The sequence below is a fragment of the Bombus impatiens genome, unplaced genomic scaffold, assembly GCF_000188095.3.
Source record: "Bombus impatiens unplaced genomic scaffold, BIMP_2.2 scf_0099, whole genome shotgun sequence".
NCBI lineage: Eukaryota > Metazoa > Arthropoda > Insecta > Hymenoptera > Apidae > Bombus > Bombus impatiens.
This window is the reverse complement of record NT_176518.1, coordinates 81202-102213: the sequence shown is the minus strand read 5'-3', so window position 1 is coordinate 102213 and position 21012 is coordinate 81202. Positions and strand designations below refer to the sequence as shown.

General features: G+C 37.3%; 1 protein-coding gene across 1 annotated transcript in view; it reads right to left on the bottom strand.

The window, feature by feature from the left end:
* The window catches only part of LOC100740207, a 70321-nt gene that overhangs the window by 39934 nt on the left and 9375 nt on the right, over window positions 1-21012 (bottom strand). The window contains exons 3-6 of the mRNA XM_024364546.2: window positions 17997-18158; window positions 11982-12489; window positions 8298-11189; window positions 4-54 (exon numbers count right to left, since the gene is read on the bottom strand). Coding sequence (XP_024220314.1) covers window positions 4-54; window positions 8298-11189; window positions 11982-12489; window positions 17997-18158 — 3613 coding nt within the window. The remainder of the gene's footprint in view (window positions 1-3; window positions 55-8297; window positions 11190-11981; window positions 12490-17996; window positions 18159-21012) is intronic.

The following is a 21012-nucleotide window of genomic DNA, read 5'->3' as shown; positions in this document are numbered from 1 at the left end:
GGCGGCTGCGGAGGCAGGGGCGGCTTGCTGGACACTGGCGCCCTCCCGTTTGCGCTGCGAAAAGCAATATAGAATTAATCGCTTTCGTGGTTTTTTCTTTTCTCGAGGTCGGTTATATCGCGTTTTCCTCCTTTCGATTTTTCATATATAGCGGAAAAGGCGGCTGAAACGAAAGCTTCGTTCGGAATACAGCGAACTCTCTCTCTCTCTTAACCGGCTCCTATTGTCTCGGTTAGATTAGTCCGATTACTCGAATTGAAACGACTAAGATTCGAATGATTCGAGCAACGAGAACAAGAGTAGATACACGAAAGTGTATCCGAAGTCAAGTAAGTATGTAACAGGATCACGCTGTTTTATAGTTCGTACTTTCATACGCTATCGTATAGCATTCCTTAAAATCACAGTTTGATTGAATCATTTAGTGTTCGCATGACGTAGCGTTACGGCCAATATATTAATAAATACGGTTTTCGATGCGTGAAATCACTGAAAAGAGAAACTTCTCTTCCAGAAAAGAATGTGAAAACGGTTAGTCTTGAATTTTATAGTTGCTTAGCTTGGCAACTTCGTAGACTTAATCCTATGATTCCTATTTTTACAACACCGAGTAGTTTATTTTCTCTAAATTTGTCATTAAAATGTATTAACAATTTTATGAATTGACAATATATAACTTATTGTATGAAATTATTGTAGATAAAATACTTTCAGTTACATCGTACGACATGTTTCTAGATAGTAATTGAACAAGATATACGGATTTAATCAAACTTGTCCGAACTCATCGAAAATATTTACTTTCCAGGGGAAGCTTAATATCAAAGACTTTTCGAAAGAAAGGAAAATATTTAAACGTACACAAATCCAACGTTCAACATTCGGTATAGTTTCAATCCACTTGAATGAATCGCAGGATTTTCTCAAAAATAATACAGCCTTTCCTCCGCAGCTAGGCGTGTTGCGGAATCGTCGATTTCCAGAGTCCGGAAAAGTCGATCGCGGACGCGTCAATGTATGCCGATTTCGTCGTAACTTCACAAAGAGAAACGTGCAGAAATGTCGGTGAAGCGAGTCGAAACGCCGGTAGCATCGTCCGTCGACGCTTTAGAAAATTGAACGCGGATAATTGACCCGAAAGCGGGTTTCGTTGCGTCGAGCTGATATCACCGCGCGTATAACACTTTCCCGCCGCTTATACTCTGCGCTTGGCTTTGAACTTCACCGAGCTATGCACACACGCGTTCCTTTGGTTCTCTGGAAGAGTGCGCGGCGAATTCGTAGCAGCTTTCACGCTATTCGATCATCAATCACGCGGCTCCCGTTACGCGGCGAAGAAAACGCGGAAGCGAGCGCTACGCAGCACGGCCGCGGCGCCGCTGCTCGCTTCCAAGCCGCATGCTCGTTTCGCTCGACCATTCCACGATCATGGACCACTCTTCTAACGTTTCTACAGAAGTACGCACATTGTGTGCCGACTCAAGCCTTGTTTTATTGGTTTCTCGGTAAAGCTATTTGATTGAAATCCTTGGGAGATTATAGTCGATTTTTGGGGGAAGATAATTAGCTTGTTCTAAACTCGGATGCTGTGAAGCAAGAGAAATATCTGATCTAAATTAATTGTTTGAGACGTTGTGTAAATAAAAGGTGTAGCGAGGAGATCAGTGAAACTTTAGTAGTTAACGAGATACGTAATAATTATTTTTAAACTCGTAGTGAGTATTCAAATATTTCGGTATTACATTCTAAACTTTTTTCCTTATACAGGGTGGTTGGTAACTGGTGGTACAAGCAGAAAGAGGGTGATTCTACGCGAAAAAAGAAGTCGAAAATATGGAATAAAAATTTTTTTTTTTAATTTTTTACATTTCTCCATCGAGACAACGATCTACAGTGAGATCCGTTATAACGAGACGTGATAAAGTGCACGCGTACCGAGCGAAAATTCAAAGTCGATTTTCTCGGAAACAAAGCCTCAAACGAAAAATTTTTATTCTATATTTTCGACTTCTTTTTTCGCGTAGAATCACCCCCTTTCCGGTTTGGTAACACCTGTTACCTAACACTGGTAACACCAGTTACCAACCACCCTGTATATTTCTTGATATATGTTACTTAATTCTTCCTATACCATCATATATTAATAAATATATACATATTCATAATATTCAAACGATACATTTTTTTATGCTTTACTTCATTTCTAGTGTAAAAGTTAAAGAAGGGTTCATTCTTGCTAACATGTACAATCCTTTATTGGAAGCATGACCATTGTTTTGATCATATTATGAGTTAGTTACTTTCCTTAGAAAAAATTGCCGGTCACATTTTTACAGACGAAGATTCAAACGTTTAAGTGCGCACTTATGCATTCGAAAGAACGTCTGCGATTGGCCGACACGACGTAGAATGGAGTGGGTACTTAAAGTCAAACAGATCCAAATCGAACGATCGCCTCAATTGCTTTCAATCGTTCCTCTACACCTTGTTCTTTTTCTGTCTGCCCAGGAAAAATCAAATCGTCTTCTCGGTGCACGCATGGACAATGAGCACGCAATGCGTCGACCTTAACGCTGTATTCTTGTTCTTTCTTTCAAACGAATAAGGATAGGTACAGATTAATTTTACCTCTGACTGTAGTGGAATATTTACATGTATTAAACGAAATAAGAATTCAGAATATCTTCAGAAATACGTTACTTTTTTAAAACTCCCGAATATAAATATAGTACTTATACTTAATCTTTAAACTAAATCTCAGAAAGCTCGCGACCTTATCTTAGTTCTATTTCTACGAAGCAAAGAAATACCAATTCAGTCTGCGATTTATCTTACTCTCTATCGTTTTCCACTCTGATTAAAATGGCATAGGCACGATAAAATAGTCTTCGATGAATGGAGCTTTTATACTCTGTGTTCAAACCAAAAGCAAAGAGTTGGGAAATAGATACTAACAAGTATCACGCTTAAATTTTAAAACAACTTATTTCATTCATTTTTATGAAACACTGAGAAACATTTCAGGCGAAGCAAATGTACACACCCCCTGTTAGATAAAATGAATCTACTTTATCACTTTACAAGCATGTGTCATTCAAAGCTGATAATCCTTAAATATAAATAATAGCGTCATCCTCCCTAAACTTTGACCTATCACTTATATTCCTATTGTTTTAATTCTTAGAACTTTAGATCAAAACTAATTACAACCCAATGTAATATTCTGTCTTAAAATTCATCGATCCGGCTTTAAGGAGGAAAATGAGAAATGAGAAAGAAAATAAGAGTAGACAGTAAGAACTTAGTTCGTGCGAGCACGTTGATGAATCAAAAGTGCGGACATAGGCTCGGAACGAAGTAAAAGAAACAACAGTCGATCGTACCAGATGGAAAAACATCGAATTGCAATGCGAACGGGTACACAACTCGGTATCCCTGTGATGCAGTTTCATTCTTGCGGCACGTCGCGTTATGAGATCATATTTATAATCGTGAACGAGGCAATGATGGAGAATCGTCGAATGCCTTCTCTAAAATTAGGAGATGGTCGAGAAATATTTTCGAAATCCTCGCGCCGTACCAGTTTCGAATTCTGAAAATATCGCGCTCGAGAACCGACGAGAAAACATCGTAAAATGCGTATTTTCGCCTAACGATATGGAAGTAGATTGTGCACTCGCCGTTTCCATCGAGTCTATAACAATTTAAAGAAAGATCGAGACTAAGACAGAAAACGCGAAATGTTTGTCCGACCATTTGATATAAATTGATTTTAGCTGTGACCGATTGCAGAAAATATGTCTTAGATTGCCGTTTGACGTTTCATAGCGAATATGGTAGAGTAGAAGTGAAAAAGTTTGCGCGTATGAAAATATATATTCTACGCGTGACGTTGTTCAAAGAGATGGTTTCCTTCACCCTGCTATATACATATGTATGTATTTCTGCTCCGTACGATGTCACGAACTCGAATCATGCGCTCACCAACGAGCCTATGGTTAAATATATACCCGTATGCATGTAGGTGTACCGGCCTCACGAGTCTTATTAATCTTATTTCATTCCAGCGGCAGTCCGGAAGTCGTTTGAGGTGGTGCGATGCCTAATCGTTTGCTTGCGGAATTCTCGTCAACCTTTTCTGCTTCTGTTCTTCATTCGTTACGTAAAAGAGCATTGATAATATTTCGATTGCTTTTATTTCCTTTTCTTTTTAGTCGTTTGTTGTCAATATTCTATACCGTTCTATCTATTAGGTTGTAATTTTCCTCAATGCATGTTTTACATTTGCGAGAGTCTCAGAAAGATATAAGAAAAAATGTCAACTTTCTTTAAACTTCGAACCCAAAACCTTCTTTTAATCATTTCTGTTAAAATTTCATTTAACTAATTATATCAAACTCAAAATAGTTGGAATGGAATATATTGCTGAGTTCAATTCATCGTAAGATTACGGAAGATAACGATTACTTAAAGTTGTACAAACTGTAAGGTTTATAAGAAAATCACTCTCAATTATCCTATGCACTTCGTTGAATGAACTGTACTTTCTTGAAAGCATTATTGGATAATTTCCAACTTAAAAGAACCCATTATTAAAACGCAAATAGAATGACAAACTAATGTTTTGTTATTTAATTATTTATTTATGTACACTATATATTACTACTAGATACGTAATAAAGGTGATGTGAAACAGAATTTCTCTGTTGTAACTATTCGCTAGAGATATATATATATGTACGTATGCATACATATGTATATGTATATATGTATGCGTATATCGCGCCGTTCAGAATGTGAGAATTCGATTCATTCGATTCACAAGGTATCTCGAACCACGGGTAATGCAATTTTGATATTACACAACATTACACTGGTGGTATCGAGTTTACTTAATCGCTACAGAAAGAGACAGCGACACGTCACGATTACTCAAGAGCTCGATAAAGCGTAGCTTTGAAGTCACACCTTGAAATATACCATAGCTACGTTCGCAGAAACGCAACAGATCTCTCGAAAGAAGATTCAGCTATAGCTGAAACGTGGCCTATTTATCCAAATTTCGTCCACGTCGTTCCTAAGGCGTTTCCAGAATATGAGAAACCCGCTAAAAACAAAGATGAATCTGACTCGATTCTTAAATGTCCATTTGCAATAATTCATCGGGAACAACGCGTGCGATGTCACGCAAGCATATAGCTGCCGCTTGTTTGGTGCAGACCTTTGCCAAATGATTTGAGAATCATAGAATTTAGATGTTTACAAACGTTTACAGAAAGAATGAGTTTGAGCAAAAAAATGTTTAATATGGAAATGTACAGAATGTTCAAGTGATTATATAGAACGTTAGAAAAGAAAAATCCAAGTCTATAAAATCATATGTAGTATTTAACGAACGCAGTAAATGTCTCTATTCAACATGCTTCTGAAAGCAATTCTGAAACAGCTGCATGCTGTATTAATCTCTGTACGTATTATATTTTCCAATTAATGTGAAACGAAATTTAAATTTTTACATCGAATCTCTGCTGAGAGATAGATTCACTGAACTGATCTCCTGACCTGAATGTTCTTTGGGATTATTTTTGTGGGAATACTTGATGATTTTAACGTACTCGTCATTGCTAAACAACGTAGTAAATTTATAAAGACGACATCACATAGAAAATGTATGTCGCGTAATACGTGAAGAGTACCTGAAAATATACGTAATGTCGATTCATTATCCATTATTCATTAATCTCGCTTTTATATATATTGAGACAAAACTTTTTTTTAAGCAAAACAAGCTATTATTAGAAAATATACTCAGCGCATATTTATTATAAATCTCACGTACATGCATAAAGTTAATGAATCATTAACGTATACATTGAAGTATAAAATTTTACATTTTCATTATCACATATACATTCGAAGAAAAAGAACGCACTAGTGAAAGAGTGACCTAACGGAATCAAAGTGGAGCTGGAAGCGCACAAAAGTGCTGATTCGATGAAATTTCATGCGATAAAACGAATGTTCGTAAAAACTAAACAAGAGGGATCGGTTACGCCTGCTGTTCCGAGAAGCTGGCCTCAATATGTGGATCGAGTAATGGAGGAGTTAAGGCAAAAACCAGCCAGATAGAGAATACCATGCGATCATTCGAGGGATTTTTTCCCTAAAATTTCTTTAGCTGAAGCAAACGATACTGAATGAAGGGAACAGGCCGCTTGTGCGATCATCGTACTACGAAGGAAATGAATCGTTAACGAACAAGGGTCGTGACGGAGATTAAGATTAATTGCCGGAGATATCAAATCGAACCCCGTGATGCTCCGCAAAGTATGTGTAATACACAAATAGGATGCGTAATTACAGTGCCATTAGAACCAGCGTGAATTTGTTCGAAGTTTAATTACAAATCTGTATTGATTGCTCTTAATCTTTAACTAACAGACGTTGATAGAAACTTTGTAATTTCTATGATAACGATATTTTGTCCTCGTTTCTCCAAAAATCACTCGTAAATTTGTAAAATATTCAGTTTGTTTTGCATTCTATACAATTCTTAATGTCAACTATCCTCGTCCTAGAAAGTAAAATACTCGTTGTGACTTTATGACAACCTTATGTTCTACAATCGACTTAATATTCGCACGAATATTATGTCTTTATTCTACCGTCAGACGACAACAGACTGAATAAACACTGCCTGCTTTCAAACACAAATACGTTGTAACTTGATCGAGTCCAAACGATTCACAGTTTATCTCTTATTCTATCGGTAAGCCTACGTATCTAAAATTTTTAATAATTGGCTTTGCAATTATCTCTTCTTAAATAACTTATGAGAAAGAATATCTGATTTTTGTGATTTGTTTTATTCGTACTCTTGACGATTGTGTATGAAACGCTCTGCTGAATTCCCCAACTCCTGGATTCTCTTAACACCCCGTATTCGGGTTTTATGAATTATCAAGACGCTCCGATCCTCTGTCGCTGATTCTTCATCGAGGTTCCAGGAGGGAAATGCTTCGTTAGAAGAAGAGGGATACGATAAAGGTTAAACGACAGCGTTTGCTGTTACAGAATGCAATTAGATCGAATTACGTTGAAACGACACGGAATGGGGAACGGGGCGAGAGTGAAATCCGATTAAGAGAAGCGAACTGGTTCATCCATGTGCTCGCGCGCATAGGGGAAAGAAACGAATCGAAGAGGCCGATGGTCGGAATGTACGCGCGAACGAGAGTGAAATTTATCGAACGAACGAGAAGCCTGATGGAAAAAGAAATTAGAGACGACGATGCATGGACGAGTCGACAGTTGATAAACGGTGAATAAATAGCAGATAGATTTAGCACCCCGTTGCGGGACGTCACCAAAAGCGAGGATCAACCGTCAGTGAAATTTAATTCGAATGGAGAAGATCTAGAAGAGTGGGTGGAGCGTTACCCTGGCAGCTGTTCGCCGGCTCTGACTACCATTACGAAAACTTGATTAGTATCGCTGACCTCTTTTCCACCACTTGCTTATTAGAGAGACGTATCACGGAAATAAATTCCGTCCACTGTTTATGGGTATCTTAACACATCGTTGATAATCGAATAAAAACACTCAATAAATTTCAATAACTTTGTCGCTATATAAGTAATTTAAAATAACCGTTAGCAATGCTATTCTACTAATATCTAAAAATATATTTCTTTGCTATTGTGAGAATCAGTAGTAGTAATCCAATCAGTTTTGCACAATACCGTACATCGATCAGAGGCAACAACACAGCAGGTAGAAACAGAAGGCGTGTATTGATACGTATCAAATTCCTTTCATAATCCGCTAATTATGTAAGACACATTACGTTATAAACTTGCGAGCAACGTCTGCGCGATTTTGCAGCCGAGATTCGGTTACAGACCACGAATACGGTTCGCGGACGCAAAGTTTATTGTTGTTCGCGTGCGAATACCTCCGCAACATTCGTCCGTTGTCTTCTCGTACAATGTACCGGGAACATTAAATAAACGATGGTATTTAGAATCTGAAATGGTGCCGACGTATTTTCCACCGGCCGAGAGATAAATGTTTACATATAGAAGCCATAGAAGGTGGCACGAACCGTGATTCATGTTACCTCTATATTCCATATACCCGCGCGAAACCGTGTAAACAATCGTTGAGGTCAAAGTCAACGCGATCGACGCGCAAAGCGATGCCCGGTGCAAATAGAAGAAAAACGGGAGCGACGAATATATTCACGGTCGATGATGAAATACGGCACGATTTTTGGAAAAGGTAGATCAAACACTCACCTTATAACGGAGGGACTTCGTTGAACGTCGGCGACAATTCTGTCATTGCTGCTGGTGTCTACTCTGCTCTCCGCAGCTGTGTTCTGGTCTTGTTTCTGCCTTTCCTCTTCGGTAGGATGCAACGGTATGATAATATAGTCCGGCTCCTTTTTAACCTTCTCCTCGGTCACCTTCGCGCGATTCACTTGGCCGATCGTATCACTTTTCTTCTGCACCTCGGATCGCGGCACTTTCGATCTACCACTGAACCGAAGCCTCGAGAATCGTTGGAGAAATCCACCGAGTCCACCTTTTTTCCGCTCTTCCTTTACCGTGGTCGCGGACGACGCGTCGACGACCATGTTCCGCTGGAACCTCGCCGCCGATGGCTCTGTTTTGACGATGGGTGCCGCGACGAACGGACGCGGTGTCGTTGTGGTCGTCGTGGCCGACATAGTCGCGTGGCCGTCGTGCCTATCGTCTACGCTAACCGGCGCAGTTGTTGCCGCCGCGTTCTCCTCGTGACGTTTGTCGCGAACACCGCGATGATTCGTATCAACTGCCACGGCCACCGCTGGATTCCCACTCCGTTCACCGAGTTCCAGGCCGTCGCTGTTGCTGCTACCGTTGGGTGGGGGGCAATGAACACCGTGGACAGTGTGTCCCCTCGCTGCTTCCGTTGCCTCCTTCTCCTCCTTCTTTTGCTCTCTCTCGTTCTTCTCCACTTTGTACTGCAACTTCTCCTCTTCCACCTCTTTCTCCTTCGTAGCCTTCTTCGCAGGAGCATCCTTTTCCGCGGCCTGCTTTTCCACTACGACTCTCCACAACAGTTCTCCATTGTTTCTACCGTTGCACGACGAAGTCGATGATAATCGACTCGTCGAAGAACTTTCGTTTTTGCCGCCACTTTCGTCGATTTCGAGTTCGACCGCACGATCCTCTTCCACTGGCCGATAATCCACATAACGGCCCTCCTCCTGTTGCTGCAACCGCACGATTTTTTCCGGATAGAAATCACCGATGAACAACCTTTTCGAACAGCTCGTCTCGTTCGCTGCATCTTGATCCGTGTCCTTTGAAATCGCGTCCGCAGTCGCGGTTTTATAGGAAGCGTTTGAATCAACATTTTCACGTTCCGGGGTTAAAGGTTTCTCAGGTTTCTGGACGCTTGTTTCCTCGCATCGTACGCCCCCCTCCAGGCTGGAAGTTCCTACGGGTTTGGTTTCCAAGCAGGGTAAATCTATTTCGTTGTCTACTAAAACACGGGCGTTAGAATCGCCTCCATAAACCGAAAATGGATCCGAGTTTTTTTTTATCTGGCCGAAAAGCGTTTCCTCTTGCTGTTTTTTGAGCCGCTGGCCCAGCTGATTGATCGGAATCCTGGTGAACGGAGCTATCGAGAACTGCGTGGAAATATTTTCCGCGGACTTTGAATATTTCCTGGTATCCAAATACGGCTCGCTGTAGCTCGGTAGATTCGATGTCGAGCTACTACTCATTTGCTGCACCAAATCGGAAACTCTGAGCAGCGAGGATCGTCCTGAAATCGATTCCTCCAACTCGTCGCACGCATCCATCCGCTTGAATCCACCTTTGGAACACTGGAGAGCCTTGATGTAGTCACACTGTTGGGCCAGCTCGTAACTAGCGTTGTTTGACACTCGTTTTCGTTCACTTTTCAGCGATTTTTCACCATCGTTACCAACCTCCTTACGATATTTGTTCGATCGGAAACTTCTCTCGTCGATTTCGAATTGCTGAGCCAACTCGTAGCTCGCGTTGTTCTTTACCTTCCACGGTCGCTGTCTACCGGAAGGAGTTCTCTGAATACCATCGATACCAGATAACGTGTTGGCGTTATTCGAAGTAACTTCCACGGCCTCGCGCTTCAACTGCTTGATCGCTGCATCCACCGAATCGATGTCGTTCTCCATAGCAATCGCCATATCGAGTATACAGTTGCCCGGATCTTGCGTCTTCACCGTTGAAGGTACTTGTTTCGTCTCTCGTGGCTTTGAACAGTGCTCTCCTACGCATTCCTCGTCCTCCTTCGGCTCTTCTTCCGCTTTCTCGCGGTCCATCTCGCCATCTACCATTGCGTTCTGCGAGGCTTGCGTTCTGACCGAGCTCGATAACGAGTTCTTCGCTTGTTCACTCTTCTCGCCTCCGTTCTGTCGAATTTCCTCGTTGCTTTCCAGTCGCTTCTTACTTTCAACAACGGAGACTTCCGCCATTTCGTGATGCTCGTGGAAATTCACTGGAGAGTAGCGTGTATCATCGTGCGTCGTGTAGACGCCGCAGAGATTCAAATCGACGGGCACGCTGGCTACTCTTGTATAATTCTCGAACAAATTCGACGTGGATACGAAGAAGGTCGCTCTGGACGAGGATGCGTACGCGGCCAACGAATGTGGACCGTGTGCGGACTCGGTGACGCTGCTAGGCAGACTGGGCGCGCTTTGAGATTTATCCGTGAATCTAAAATTAAAGCACTCCTCGTTGCTCCACCCTTGACGCTGGTGCTGCTCGTGCTGCTCGTAACTGTGGAGCTGCTGCTGCAGCTGATGATGGTGGTAATGATGATGATCGGCGACCATGTTGTTACGGCCGTGCGCCATATTGCCGGCTATATTTAATCTAGTCTGCAACAGGCGAAACGAACTCGACACAGCCGTTTGGCCAGATTTCAGGTCCAGCAGTGCGTCCCTTTTCGACTCGACACCGATCTCTCGTAGGTCGATCGTATTCCGATAATCCAGCGACGTCGCGTAGTTGCACGCCGAATCGCCGAACACCATCAGCCGATCCTCCAGCTCCGCCCCGGATCGATTGTCGTTTAGCATACGATCTTCTTCGTCAAGGTCCTCGTCGCCAGCGTCGTCTTCGTATTCTTCGTCCTCGTGCCAAAAATCCCTGAATCGTGTGAAAAAATCCAACTACATCGAGTTTCTTCGACTTAAGTGTTTATGAAAGTTGTTCGATTCTATGGAGAAAAATGAAAAATGAAATACTCAAATTCGTTTTTAACTGACAGAACGGTAACTTACACAAGATTTCGATATCAACGTATCTTTTTTTTCCTAATTTATTTTTTCTAGTGGAGTCGTGGTATGCGTGACACAATGAGATAACCAGGATGAAACATCCACGAGCATCATTTTTGATCTTCCTCGAATTAAAAGTAAAAGTCAAGGAAATCTATTAAGGGTCGTGATTGCGGAAACTTGGTCAATAAATGAGGGTCATGTAGCAAGCTCTCGAAAGTCGTTGCCAAGGAAAACCTACGATCATCTCTCGACAATCGCGAAACGAATCCAAGTCGATGGAGGGCCTCGTAACAAAAAACACCCTTGTCAAATTTGTTGACTTCTTAGATAATAAAGCATTGGAATAGTCAGAAGATAGACTTACAGAATAATGGGATCGGTATTATGAAAATGATCTATATCCTAACTGTATGAAACTTTGAATTTCAGTTAATTTCGTTCCAATAAATGGAGTTCAGGTAAATGAAGCTTCGTTATATTACTCCTTCTAAAGTACAAACTAATCGTTATAACGAAACACGAATATTCTGCTGTTCGGAAAATCTCCTATACATATAAATAGTCATAATTTCCTGTTAATTCAAACAACAGAGGCAGTACCGTGGCATGAAGAAAACTCCGGCCGCTTGCCAAATTAAATAAACTATGTTTACGTTACCTTGGACGGTGGTAGCCATTGCTACGTGTTCTCGACAGGTCCATGTTTCGTTTCAGGTACAAAGGTGTGAATCCATTGGTCAGACCACCAGAACCAAACTCCTCTTCCTTTTGACAAGTGTCCAGACTTTCGAAGCTACGGTAAGGTCTAATTCTGGAAAAGTGATCTACGATGTTTCCAAAACCGTTTGGTAAAACCTTGTCATAGTCCTGCTCGAGGCTGTCTGGCGACGTGTTCTCAGGATGAGAGGCGTTTGATCGATTAGGATACTCCAGCGAATCGAAGCTGTAACTGGACGGTGACAGTGTGGCACAGGTCCTTTCTAAGGATTCGAATTGCAATAGAGAGCTAGACCTTGAGGAGGCGGACGACCTCGATGACCTCGGCGATGGTGGGTAATCGTCGAAGGTAGCCTGTTGTTCTCGATCGCTGTTACCATTGTGTTTTCGACGTCTCTTCTTCGGAACCACGGAATTGCATTCGCTTCCGCTGCCATCCAACCTCTCGTCTTCCGAGAAATCAGCAACAAACACGAAACGGTCAACGACATAACGAGGGAAAAGGTGTAGTGCACGCACGATGCGTGTATAAAATAATCGAATCGCTTCGATATCGAGAAAATAAAAGCGAGACAATGGTCTGATCTGATTCTACTTTTCGACATTCGAGCGACTATTTTTGGAAAGATTCAATTTGCATTCGTGTTTTGCAAAATGTTTCGATGACAGTGAAATAGAATTAACAAAGTTGTTTTTTTTACCAAGAGTAGCTAGTAAAAAATAAAATTTACTATTGTCACTTGTTAAAAAAAGAAGCGACCTTCAGAGACTAGATTTATAAAATCAGAACAAACAGAACTGTACTGTATTTAAAAAATTACTGTATTAAAAAAGTGAATTTGTAAAAATGTTAATTTGTTAAACATACAGAACAGAGAAGTATAGCAAACGCAACCTTGAAGATACACATTTCAAGCTGCTATTTGCGTTTTCGCTCGAGACAATATGCCCTGAGCTCTATCCTACATACAAAAGTCCGTGGCATAATTACGTTTAATTGCGTGTGCTTATTAACGATCGTAAAAACCGCAAAGACATGCGTAATTAAATCTGACATCTTCTGAAGCCACATTATATCTATTTTAAGTACTTTCTTTAATTCGCTACGTCGTTTCGTTCAAATTTCGTTCAAACTAGATAAGGACTTAAATTTTAATCGCACCGATTCAACTAATTTAACTTCAAGTTTGTGTTCATACAACTCAAGTTATCTCACTTAAAGTCGTTTAAACTTAACTAACCGGGCTCCCAATGTTTACACGAAACAGTTAAAAAGCTCACAGTGTAAACGATCTTCATCAAATTTTTTAATTCTTCGCATGATGGTTCGAGCTAAGTAAATTATAGGTTCATATTGATAAAAATGGCTTAAAGTTGCTTGAATTCAAATGACTCGGCTAATCTGAACAAAGCTTAAGTATTGATTTCCCTCTGCCGATAAAACCAAATTTCTCGATTAATCGAGCAATACGCCATCGACGTTGTAGCTAATTGATTTCCAGTGCAAAAGCCATGACGATGGTGATAAAAATGCAAATTCAGGACATTAAGGAGACGATCGCCGGCGATAGTGTCGCAATCGAATGGATCACGTCGTGAAACGTGTCGTTTACCGATTAACGAGCCGTTATCGAAGACTCGTGTCGTCGATCACGTGTCGGTAGACGGTCACGAAGTCGACAACCGGTGACCGTGTAAACGTTGCTTCCGGTTGAACGAACCACGACTTCCTGGCTGCGACACAGGACTGTCCGCCGATGCTGCATGTAAAAGCGACACGAACGCGACGATTGGCCGCCTCCTCTCGTCGAAGACCTACTTCCGTGACTTGACTTTATAAACCAGACCGTAAACCAGAGAATTCTCAGACTACCATCCTTCTCATCGTATTTCTAATCGCCAATAATAACCGACAATAATCACCGATTATGTGGAGGAAAATGATCTATTTTCGTTCGTTAACTATATTTCATCGATTAAAATTTTTGTACCGAAATAACACTAACGGTACTAGTACAGTTAGTTTCGTAAGATTTGACAAGTATGGATGTCAATTCCGATTTTTTCAAATACCTTTCGTAAAAAATCGATTGCTTCGAAAGTATTACTTACAATTACTGACGCTTAAATATCGACCAAAATATCCCTGATACCCGACAAACTTCTCTACACAAGTGAATGCAGAATAGCCTAAGCAACGGAGATTACAGTGATCCTCAAACTCAAGACAGATGCCTGATCGTTTATCTCGTACAGGTCATAAAGAAGAAATCTGTGACATTTGATGTCGTAAATGATCTCTATTTTATAAAAAATTATTGATTACGAAAATATGAAAATGCGAAGTCGAATTATGAACAGCTTATATAAAACTAGTTTAATGGCAAATATGAATAAAATAAATATGTTGGTTGTGATTCCAGCAGCGAATTATTAACAACGAATGTAGACGATATTTAAAAAAATTACAAAATTTACTATTAATATAACGTAGTAAATTCATGCATATGTTGATAAATTCCAATTTAGTTTGGAGTATTGTGTACGAAGATTTCCAGGAATCTAAGAAGATAAACGCTACGAGTCGCTTTTGCACGTGTATTTCGGTATCTGATCGAATCTCATCTCGTCAGCGTCAGTCGGCTTGGAATTCTTTACAGGTCGTACTGTAGCAATTGAATTTACTCTACGACGCATTGTCCTATCGGTTTATTTTTGCATGATTGCATGCACGTGGAATTCAACGACTAGTTCATGGTAATCCTATATGAATCACATTGAAGGTGATCTAATATTAGATGGAGCGGAAGAGAATCATGCGTAGAATTGTAGACATCGACTGATCTTACCATCAAATAGAAAAAGAGCTCTATTTGTAACAATTGTATAATAAATACATTTATCATAATTTTTGTTCAAGCCTGAGACGCTGGCAAAAATGAGAAATGAGAAATTCACCAGTATTTATATTAAAAAACTCTGTGATATATGTATTGAAAATAAAAATTTTCTGTTGTAAAAAACAATAACGAAGTACATATAGAATAAATATGTATATCGGTTGCATCAAAATATTAATGTTTTACTTTAAATCCACATTTACTTACAGCGACACTGCGTAAATACGTATACATATACGACATGTAATTAGTAAGAACGATTAATAGTTTCACAACGAACATTTCTATGAACCTTTCAGCTTCTAATAACACACTTAATGGTGCTGGTATGAGAAGGATAATAGCGGAGACGTTGTAAATGAACGTTGTAAATGGACGTTGTAATGTAGACCATTAATTATTTGAAATGCAATTACCTAATTACACGTAAAGATACACGAATCAAAATCGAACGTTCAGGTTTCTTTCATGCTGAGTGCAATTCATTGTAAAATAATTTGTAACAAGATTCGATCGATGATTCTCCATCGATTGGACATGGATGAAAAATCGTTTCAAATTTAACGGACTGCTGTTGCAAGAAATTACATGACGCCTGAGGAATGCAACCAGGCATACCGATACGTTACAACAGTCGTATAGCCGAAGGAATCCGCTACGAGAATAATCTTAAATCGAGTTCGAAGAACGATAAAACGTGTTTAATAACAGGCAACATCTGAAGGGTAAGGGGTAATATAAGAAATGCCACAAAACAACCATATCGAGGAAATCATTTTTAAGTTGGCAACTACTGCAGGAAACATGTGGCGACGTATTAAAAGATCCTTACGAGAATACTTTATGCCTGTATTAATACATACTAATTTTTATTAATTCAATTGTAGTATTTCTTTGTTCAATATCAAGAGTTTAAAACATACAAATAAGTCTCTTATATCTTGTATCACTTCAATCACACAGTTTATCTTTACATCTTTTTCTAATCTTTCTTTCGCATTTTTGCTTTTAGATAGTCGGATTAATTATCTCACGTTTACTTGTTGTAATTATCGGTAGTCGTTGTTGTATCAATAACGTTATACTATAATTAGGATTATATCATTAGATTCGTACTAAATTGTATTCTATTGCTATATTATAGGTAAATTAGCGTGTAATTTCTAATTAGAGTATTCGCTCTTCGAGAAGCCAAGTCTTTCAACCATAAAAATTAGTAAGGGGCAACAAAAATATTAATTTGCATTAACAACGATATTTTGAAATGCAACATTCCTCACAAAATATTTTAATATAATTTAATTAAAATTAGAAATTGCAAAAATTAAATTCGCGGAAATTGTTAGTCGTATTTACTACCATATATTAGTGAATCAAAAAATTGTTATAAAACAGAGAATACTATCAAAAAAAAAAAAAAGAAATATTTACTTCTTCAAAAATATAACTGAATACTTTATACGACAATATATAAAATATAACTTGTACAAAACAAAAATGTAATACAGTAATCTTGTAACATATTAATTCTCTCTCTTATGTCGAAGCCATGTTTCCAAAGCACCATGTTAGAAGAGATTTGAGTGTATTTACGTCAGCAGCATTATTTACAATTAAAATGATGCAACGTATGCATCGATAGTACTGAAGGTGTAATAATTAGAATATCGAAAATTTAACTAACGTAATAACTTTGATATTGTGGAATGAAATAAGAAATACTTTTTCATCGATACCAATTACTAGTATTATTATTACTACTTAAAATTAATAATTCTCGAAATTTTGTTTCTTCTGTCATCTATCATGTGTACAAATTAAAGAACTAATTTCTGCAAGGAAGAAGAAGGATAAAAATAAATATTATACCTTTCTTATAACAGCAATAAACTGCATATGTAATATTTTCTGTAATCTAAACTGAAATCTATTTATACAATATCTGTTTCACAGGAAATATGAAACAAACGCATTTATGATAAATGTTCGCAATTAAGTATACAAGAAAAAATGGGTCATGAGATATAACTGTCTCTGAATCAGTTACGAACGGTACGGTTTCATTCTCCAAGAATCAATGAATTGTAGGCTTAAACTGAAAAGAGAAAGTGAACTTCCGGAGAACAATGTTTACCAACTCGAGTACCGAGTAATGAGAGAATGAGATTTCACAAAATACGTACTTACATATGCCGTATACTCCGAAACAAAAAACATATTTTCATTTATCTTCAATGGTATATGTTTTAAAACACTCAGCGATACAATGCTATACCTAAAGAAAGGAAAATCAATGAAAAGACATTCCTTCACCTATCGCCACTACGTTCCATTTCTTCGTTAATTTTCCAAATCTATGCTTACAAATCTGTCCTTTTTTAAGCCTTTTCTCTCCAAAGAAGAAAAATATACTATTCCGATAAGCGAACAATACTATGTATTCTGAGACTAATAAATCTTATTCTTAACAAGTTAAAGTTCAATTTCGACGCTGAAGTAAATGATCTGAACAACAATGTCTACCAATATATTCAATTCTACACAACTAAGTAACAATTGTTCGATGAACAATAAGTCAATCAATTGCTATCATTCAATAAATCAAGTCAATAACTTCCGCTGTGCTCTAATTGTATAACATAACGAACAACAACGTGACGTACACGATAATTAGTTATTAAAAATAGCTGCATTCGGATTGCATAAATAATCGAGCCAGTGCAACTTGACAATTAATTGTTGTATGCATTCCTTGTAATATAACAAAATACACAGACTAAAAGCAAAAATTATAAACAGAAGGAAAACAAAATGCTTCTATTTAAAAAATGACGTAAAATGGATCGTTTAATTAGAATTCTACTGTAAAATTTCCTCATTAAGAGGTAACGAGACAAATGATATACAGTCGCCATGTTTGGACTAGTTGCCAAATTGCTATTCGACGACGTAATCCAACAATTCTGGTATTTTTAGACTTATCGTTAGACAATACATGGCAAACACATCAGTCAGAGGAATATATTGTATTTAATACATCGTGTCTTATTTCTTACCAGCCAATCTCTGCTTCGCGCGTATATGTATCACGCTTTCGGTTTCAGAGTCTGAGCCCACCCAATATGTAGTTCCACTTCGATCGGAATCGCTTTGTAGATCGTCGGATGTTTCCTCTAGAATAGTTTCTAGAAAGTCCACTTGCTGCACTAGCACTGTGTCTAGAAATCAAAGCAACGTATGTTTCAATAACAAAAATATGATTTTAATTAGCTTAGTAGAATAAGAGACAAACATGACAATAGAAATGAAAATATCTCCAATAAAGCTACTAAAGGCAAAAAGCAGTGAACTATATACAATGTACAATGTGCACAAATATTCTTTGATAAACTATGAATATTACAAGCGTAACTATGAGAATGTAAAATTCAGTTTTAATGAAGATGCTACTATGGCAATCAGTATATTAATGAGGTACAACAATTGCATTACAGATTTAAGGTCTCAAATGCTGCATAAAAAATGAAAAATTCGCTTTTTTACGTTGAAAATCAAGTATCTTTAGTTGTGATATAATTCATGTATCTTATCATTTTTTTATAACAAACTTGAACATAAATTTATCGATTCATACAAATGCATCCTGTCTGCCTGTCTGTCTGATTCGCTCCCTTTCTCTGCCTCGTAATCTCTGAAATTTAAGCGACATGTATCCAATTTCTCACAGTTTCTAATGCATCTAGGTTAATCACTTTTTAATCAATTCCAACGATCTGTATTTGAATAATACATAGTTACATATCTTTATGAAATATTGTCATACAGTCCACGTATATTTGTCTATGTATATAGAATAGAACGTGTCTTATCGCGGTTTCTATTAAACTTTTCCGCGAAGTCGTTTTCCACTTGTGAGATTTTTTATCGCAACTAACATTGTGAATTCAAATTATTATCAAAGAGCTAAAAATGGTAACCATGAATGTTCTCAAACATTCAACTGGTTAGTTAGAAAATGACATGGACTTCATCAAATCGGAAAAATTCATTCTCGGACAAAAATTTTACGGGTACAGAGTCAAGTGGTAGCCTTTTTCTATAAAATCACATTTGCATATCTGCTGCATTTCGTTCTACGATGTCCAAATTGCATGAAAGATAAGGCAGTGTACTCTTTGTACATGTTCATTAGATTACAGATAAAAAATTCTACCAAATGTCCAAATTGGACAAATTGTGAATGTGAAATTTTAAATAAAAAAAAATGTTCATTAGATTCTACAATATTTTGTAGTTAGTTTTATTTAATAATATTTTTTAGTTATGTCAAATAGATTGTTCTTCTTCACAGATTATTCTTCTTCAGCTACGTTATACCAAATTTCAACATTTTTCATTTTGCACAGATTAAAGGTAAAATGAAATATACTCGAAAATCGAAACAAGCATGATATCCAATTTTAATTTATGTGTAACGTATGTAATTAGTGAGTTATAAATAAATAAATTGTTTATGTATTTACGGGAAATTTAATCCTTAACTTGCTACTGTAGTGTCCTGGGGTATTATTTTATATGCTATAATATTTACATTATATTATATATTATAAGATAATTATATTATAAGAAATAATTTTTTGTTTCGCAGGAACACCATAGCATGATGTATATTGTGTTTGCAATTTATTGATTACGTCGAAACAGATGTATTCGTGTTCGGCAAGAAGCAACGCGAAATTTCGTCCTTGCACTTGTACCATAATATTTTCTATTACATCCCTGGATCGCTTATAACGTTCACGTTATTCAATGCTTTTATCTTTTGGATTCTTACAAATATTCTTAAACTCAGCGAAGCCGCTAATCGCTACCATACAGATTGTAAATAACAAACTAATGAAAGTCCTATTATTTTAGAAAATTAGGCAGATGCTAAAACTTTGTTGTACATGCTTCGGTATAAGTAAAATTTAATTCTAAACACGAATATAAATAAATTTTTAAATTAAAAAACAATATTTGGAATTTACATAGTTCAATTAGTTTTATTCTTCTACGACATATGTATATAGATAAATGAAGTCATATCGTGAAATAACAGAAATTCTTACTATATCATGCAACTCTGTTTGTTTACCACATTTTGTTTTTTAACCATTGTTTAGGACAAAGTCACAATTTCGTATAGGTATTACAGACAAATAAAAGAAAAGGCTACAAGAATTAAAACTTCATTACAAATTTTTAAAAATTCATTGTTATATTCATTATTATATTTTATATGTATATATCATAAATTTATATTACATTAATAACTATATAATAAACATATTATATATGCTATATTTTATACAAATTGTATATATTATATTATTATATGTATATACTATACTAATGTCATATTATACGGTATTTGTATATTACAGGCACGGTTTTTGGCTTTTCAATATTTTATATACTGCAAAGTTAGTGATTGTTCCGTATCAGAATTTGGAATGTACGTAGAAATAACTAACATATTAGTCAACGTTTCCTTATATTATAAACAAAATTACATGACAGAAAACAAATAGAACTGATAATTATGAAATAATGTACGAAACACTCGTGCATTGAAATACGAATAATATTTATGAATATATGCAATGATATGATTAAAATTATTTAGTTATAAACAGTCAATATTATTTAAGCAATTAAAATGATTCATTGAACATTATATAAATACAAAATACGTAAATGCAACATATTTATACATATATTATGTTGAATATTATATGTACCTAATAAATAGTACAAACGCGCTATATTAATTTATATAGATAATATTATGTGCAATGTATATATAGGAGAGAGTCGCGCCGTACCGGCCGGATTGCAGTACTCACTAAAATTAGTTCCGGCTGTTTTTCACCAGACATTAATAATTACTTTTATTTGATTAAATAAATGAATACAACAATCCTATGTAACATAGCTCGGAAACAAAAACCTAAGCCATTGATTTTTCTTTCATATGAAAGTTGGAAATGAATATCGAAAATGAATTCGGCTGGATTATGGAATAAAAGT